The sequence below is a fragment of the Dipodomys ordii genome, unplaced genomic scaffold (genome assembly GCF_000151885.1).
Source record: "Dipodomys ordii isolate 6190 unplaced genomic scaffold, Dord_2.0 Scaffold30, whole genome shotgun sequence".
In the NCBI taxonomy this organism is placed as follows: Eukaryota; Metazoa; Chordata; class Mammalia; order Rodentia; family Heteromyidae; genus Dipodomys; species Dipodomys ordii.
The window spans coordinates 5,012,247-5,018,752 of NW_012267246.1; the positions used below are offsets into that span (position 1 = coordinate 5,012,247).

The 6,506-nt window shown below is 46.7% G+C and overlaps 1 protein-coding gene across 1 annotated transcript in view; it reads left to right on the plus strand.

The window, feature by feature from the left end:
* Positions 1–5,702, plus strand: part of Otol1 (otolin 1) — a 9,424-nt gene extending 3,722 nt beyond the window's left edge. Inside the window, exons 2-4 of the mRNA XM_013016143.1 lie at positions 1,774–1,863; positions 4,013–4,084; positions 4,888–5,702. Coding sequence (XP_012871597.1) covers positions 1,774–1,863; positions 4,013–4,084; positions 4,888–5,702 — 977 coding nt within the window. The remainder of the gene's footprint in view (positions 1–1,773; positions 1,864–4,012; positions 4,085–4,887) is intronic.
* The last annotated feature ends 804 nt before the right edge of the window (positions 5,703–6,506 follow it).

Here is a 6,506-nt window from a genome sequence, read left to right on the forward strand (position 1 = left end):
CTTCTTCTTCTTCTTCTTCTTCTTCTTCTTCTTCTTCTTCTTCTTCTTCTCCTCTCCTTCTTCTCCTTCTCTCCTTCTTCTCCAAATGTAACATTAAATTCATTATAATTCATGTTTTTAGATATAAATCTGTGTAGTCTAATTCATTTTTCTCTAATATATTGTGTTGAAAAACATAGTGTACACACACACACACACGCAAACATAGCAGTGATTTTCCCCCTATATATTTTAGGTTTTTCTTTATTTCTTAGAAATAAAGTATCTCTTGTCTCCTTTTCTCCATCTCATTTCCTATATTTATAGTATCCAGCCTCAGAAACAGGAGAAAATGTGATTGAGAGAAAGAAAAAGTTTTAATTTCTGTTTGAATAGCTAAATGCATGCATTAGTTCCTTCTGAGGGTATGGATGAATCCACACCTAGGTATTGGTTTATTTATTTACTGAACTGAGTATCTTGCTAGGTAACCCCTTTAACAGTAATTTTTCCTATGTTTGTGAATACATGATGATTGCACAAAGGAAATTTACCGTGATATTTCCAGACGGGCTACCCTCCCTTTCATGAAATTCCCCCTTTCAGACGTGGGCCTTCTGTTATCTGAGTCTGCCTACAACCTCAGCCTCCATATCAAGCACCTAATTAAAGGTTCTCTTTCAAATAAATACAGCATGCTTGCAAAGAGGAATTCTGGTGGATGTAATTTTCTCCATTCCATCCATCTTAGTTGTAATAATTAAGACTGAAGTTTCGAATTTCATCTAGCGTGTTTACAGGTATGGTTAACTTTCAATGAAACTAGCCTAAAATTGTTCCAACTGGGAAGTAATTCTTATGTTCCAAATAGGGCTGGGGGTTGAAGAAAGAATTATTGTCTTAGTTTAGGGTCCCTGTGGGGCCCCACGTGGACTGGCAGGAAGTTGGATTGCTTGAATGAACAAGAATGCCCAAGTGTGTCCCTCCTCCTTCCCTTGGGCCCCCCTCCACCCCCTCAGTTCCAGCCTGCCTCATGGTTTCCTCTAGTTGTTTAAAAACACCCTGGTCTATTCTACACTCATCTTTCTGGGTGTCATTGCTTATTCATTTCTTGCTTCAGGAACTCTCAGGTCATTTATTAAGGCTTTGCCTAGTGCTACATTCTTGGAGAGTATCTTCTGATTCGATACATATACATTAGTTAAGATTTTAACCGTAACTCACCATGCAGGTTTTCCTGTTGTCCTTTGAATCATTCACTAGAGCCTGGTCCTGGGGTTATTTGTTGAATGTTGACCATCAGTAGACTCTTAGCTCCTGGGGCAGGGGTTGCTGACAGGCTGACAGCTGCCTCCCTGTACCTGGCTGGTTGGCATGGTGCACAGGAGCTCTCAGAAGAGAGTCTCCGAATCAGTGAATCAGCTAGCCATCGGGAAATCTAAAAGCGTTAAGTAGTGTGCTTTGACTTCCAAGCCGAAAGGCTGGCTCCTAGGTGAGGAAGTGTCAGATAATCATTTTCTTCTTGTTTGATGTAGTGCCTCTCCCCAAATCACTGGATCTCTGCTACGAACACAGTGACAAGTACTAATGGCCTCAACTTATCTCCTCAGGTACTACAGCACTGCGGATCAGGCGAAAATATTGCCCTTACAACTGTGGGAGAGTGTATCCTCACCAGGTTTTATCATTAGGACCTTGACAGCTGGAGGTGACAATGAAATGACTGCTGTGAACTAATGAATTTCAAAAGATGATTTTTTTTCTAATCTGATGGTTTTTAAAACCCATTTTTAGGCTCTAAAGGGGAAGCAGGTAATACGGGGATCGCAGGACCACCAGGAATCGGTGGGCCCCAAGGCTCAAAAGGCCAGAAAGGAGAGAAGGGTAGGTAATTCATCTCATGTCCATGCTTAAGGGATTTCTACACTATCAGTGTGTGTGTGTGTGTGTGTGTGTGCACATGTACCAGTCTTGGGGCTTGAATTCAGGGCTTGGGCGCTGTCTCTCAGCTTTTTAGCTCAGGGGTTACTCTTTACCACCTGAGCTGCAGCTCTACTTCTGGCTTTAAAAAATAATTTTGTGATTAATTGGAGATAAGAGTCTCATGGACTTTCATGCCCTGGCTGGCTTTGACCCTTGATCTTCAGATCTTAGCCTCCTCAGTAACTAGGATTACAGGCATGAGCTACTAGTGCCTGGTATATATAATCATTTTTAAGGAGAGTGATTTGCTAAGTAAATACCTAGATTCTCAAAAATAAGTCCATCTTTAAAAACTAGAAAGAATTGACCAAAGCATATTAGGAGTTGATTTCATATAAATGATTAACTTTATAAGTGCCAATTGGGAAAATTAAACAGCGATGGGCCCCTCTCCCTCCCTCCCTCCCTCCCTCCCTCTCTCTCTCTCACACACACACACATACACAAGTTAATCATATTATACCTTGGAAAAATTGATTCCCAGGAAGGCTGTATGCAGTCACATTCATGTACAAGTTAAATATTTTTCTTTCTTTTTTTTTTTTGGGTCCAGTCATGGGGCCTGAACTCTGGGCCTGGGCACTGTCCCTCAGCTCTTCAGCTCAAGGCTAGCACTCTACCACTTGAGCCACAGTGCCACTTCCAGCTTTTTTCTTTTTTCTTATGTGGTGCTGAGGAATTGAACCCAGGGCCTCATGCATGCAAGGCAAGCACTCTACCACTGAGCCACCTTCCCAGCCCAAGTTAAATATTTTTCATACTTCAATTTATTCTGTGATTAAAAAGTAACGATAATACTGCCAGCCTGTCAGGTGTGAGTGACTCGTGCCTGTAATCTTAACTACTCAGGAGACTGAGATCTTAGAACTGAGGTTCAAAGCCAGCCTGCGCAGGAAGATTTATGGACTCTTACGTCCAATTACTCACCCAAAAGCCAGAAGTGGAGCTGTGTCTCAAGTGGCAGGGATCTAGCTTTGAGCAAAAAAGTCCGGGGACAGTGCCTAGGCCCTGAGTGCAAACCCCAGGACCAGCACAACAAATCAAAACAAAAATATAAAGAACAAACATTTGGAAGGGGAGGGGGTGATAAAAGTTGCTAAATTCAAATGTTCCAATTGATGAAATACGCTGTTATATGAGCTTCCTTGCTATCTAACTGTTGGTATTAACATCAAGTGCAAATTTTATTAAATACCAACTACACTAAAAATGTTAAGATATTGGGAAAATACCGTGTGCACAGTAAATTCTAAATACAATGAGCTATTGTTATTATTGCTACTGCCACTGACAATTAAGTCTGCAACAGGACAGCTGCTTTGTCACAGGATTAGCTTTTAGTCAAGCTCGATTTAAGAATCCATTTAATGGAAATATAGCAAATAAGTGAAATTCCAGTGCTTTCATTGTTTTTCAAATACAATTTCTCACAGTGCTATAATTCGTCCGAGCAGAGTACGAAAAAAATGTTCCAACATGTAATGCAAATTGACTTTCCTTTGATGCTCTTATGCCAAGGAAATTTTTCCATTCCTAGATGAGTTTTAATGACTAGTTTCAGCCAATTGGGATTTTATCTCAATTGTAGAATGTTATATTCGGTGTTTAAATTTGTATCGTGTATGGCATTATTTTTCGGGCACGTGGGGCATATGAAAAAAAAGGAAGACATTGCAACTACCATCGAAATTCGTAATAGTAAAAACATAAGTGCTCACACACCCAGCATACGAGGTGCTGTGAACTCTGTGAGTGCTGTGAGTAGCCACAGGCAGAGACAGAAGGATTGGCATTCTTTCCAAATCTCCTTGAAATGGTTTACCATGAGTAAGAATGAAATACTCTTGACTCTCTATGAATCCATTTTGCGCACTATTTTCTTTCCTTTTTAATTTTTTTTATTGTAAAGGTACTGTACAGAGGCACAGTATTTTCTTTTTTGAAATAACTTGGGTAAAAGAAACACCGGAATGTGCCATGGATGTGGGAAGGGTTAGCTATGTCCTAACGGAGACAAGCGGTAAAAACATGGATCTCGCTACCATTTTAGGACTAAAAGGAGAACGTGGGGACCCAGGAGCAAGCGGAGTTCCAGGATACCCAGGAAAGCCTGGGGAACAAGGTAACACACCGAACACATGCACTGTGCGCGGTGGCGCTGCGGCAAATCTTTCTATCCTCTTCCTGCTTGCACGGTGAGATGGAGAGAGAAAGCCCCACGATTCCTTAAGTAGCTAGTGGACAACACAAGTGGGTCTAGTTGTTCAGAGATCAGGCAACGATTCTTCTTTGACCCAGATGTTCAGGCGACAAGGCCTGAATATTTCCACTCTTCAACTTCGGTACCCATAGGGCTTTGAATTTGCGCAGACCATAGTCCTCATAACCCTGGGTGGATGGATGGATTGGCGGCACTGGGGGTTGGATGTAGAGGACCCAAGTTCACCAGGCTGGCTCTCTACACCCCCAGCCTTCTAATATTCTTCATCATCTTAAAATTTAACAAAAAGAGGAGCACTGAATAGATGGGTTCTGAATACGAGATCTTGTTTTCGTGGAAGCATCAACTTTACCCCTTTTGAGATGATGACAGGTTATCAATTGCTAATTGCGTTTAATGGCAGGGTGTCTGGGTCCTAGTTAGTAGTTTCTGTATCATCATCATCATCATCATAATGATCATCATCATCATCGTCAGTATCATTGCTATTGGTAGTACTGGGTTTTGGACTCAGGGTTTTGGGCTTTTTAGGAATGTACTTCGCAGCTGATCCATGCCCCCCCTCGCCCCTTTTGGTGCGGGTCACTGAGGCTCCATTTATGGAGCTGGGGTCAGGGTCGCAGGCCGGGCCGTGAGCTGGCGGCGGCGGCTGCCTGGTCCACAGTGTGCAGCGCCCTGAGCCCTGGTTTTCTCCTTCCCGGCAGGTGCACCCGGCCCCCGAGGAGAGAAGGGCAGCGCGGGGCCGGCCGGAGAGAGAGGACAGCCGGGCATCCCGGGGGCCGCGCGTGGGGACGGCACCAAGGGCGACCCGGGGCCCCCGGGCGCGGGTGGCGCCCCCGGGCAGAGCGGGGGGCCGGGACAGCAGGGCGAGCCGGGGACCCGAGGAGAGAAGGGGAGCAAAGGAGACGCGGGACTCCCAGGCCAAAGAGGCCCAGCCGGCCGGCCCGGGGCTGCGGGTCCAACGGGCGCCAAGGGCGACCGAGGCGAGCTGGGCTCCCCGGGCGCCAGGGGACCCGCGGGGCCCAAGGGTGAGCCTGGGATCAAAGGGGTCCGGGGCCCCCCCGGGAAGAAGGGGGCGCGGGGCTTCAAGGGCTCCATGGGCGAGCGGACCCCCGCGCCCCGGTCTGCGTTCAGCGCGGTTTTATCCAAGCCGTTCCCTCCCGCCAACGTCCCCATCAGATTCGACGGGGTCCTCCACAACGATCCCGGGGACTACAGTCCGGCCACCGGCAGGTTCAACTGCAGCGTGCCTGGGGTCTACGTCTTCTCCTACCCCGTGGCCGTGCGCGGCCGGCCTGCCTGCGTCCGCCTGGTGGCCCGCAGGGCCGGGCCGGCCGCGTCCAGACCGGCAGCCCAGGGCCAGGGCCTCCAGCGGGCCTCGCTCCTCACGCTGCTGAGCCTGGGCGCCGGGGACCAGGTGTGGCTGGAAGGGACCGGTGTCCACTGCAGCGCGGACGACAACAGCGTCTTCACCGGCTTCCTGCTGTACCCGCGCGGGGCTCCAGGAATGGCGCCCTGACCTGGGCAAGTGCACCGCGCCCTGAGCGCAGGGAAAAGGCTGGGCGACCCGGACTGAGCACAGGGCTTGGGTCGCTTGGCTCCGGTGGAAACAGCTGCCTTTGGAAATAGTTAGATGCACTCGGGAATGAGGCCTGCTAGTCTAGCTGGTGATGTTCGTGTATTGTCCTCTCGTCATGGCTGATGCCATTGAAGAGATTAGGAATAATCACAGGGAAAAATAGGAGTGGGATTTAATAGAATAAATATATTCTTCTAATTATCTCTCTCTCTCATCTCATCTACCTGTGTGTCACTCCTTCCTGTGTGTATCACTCCTGTGTGTGTGTGACACACACACACACGAGTATCACTCCTACCTACAGGAATTCCAAGCCACTGGATGAAAAACTATGCTTCGAGGTGTTTCTTAAAAGTCCCTGCTCCTCTAAGAAGGGTTGCATCTCAATAGGATGGAACTATTTTTCCATGTTAGCCAAACTCAGGGCAAATACACATGCGGAAAGGGTGGCAAAGACCAACTCGTGAATCTTCAAAACTTAGGCACATGCCAAGCTTTCCTCATAAAACCTGGGCTTCGTGGAGTAGAGGATTGGGCAAACTGTGAACAGAAAGTTGATAAAGATATTGCTCAGTCGTCCCAAAGATACACAACTATGCGTCGCGTTATTGTTGTTGGAAGAACGGAGTGTTCCTGAAAGATTCAAGAATAAAATTAAATCGTTATTGATCTAAATTCCAGCCCTTTCTTCACGAGAGAACATTTAATTAGGATAAATTCATTGGCACCATTATCATCATCTCT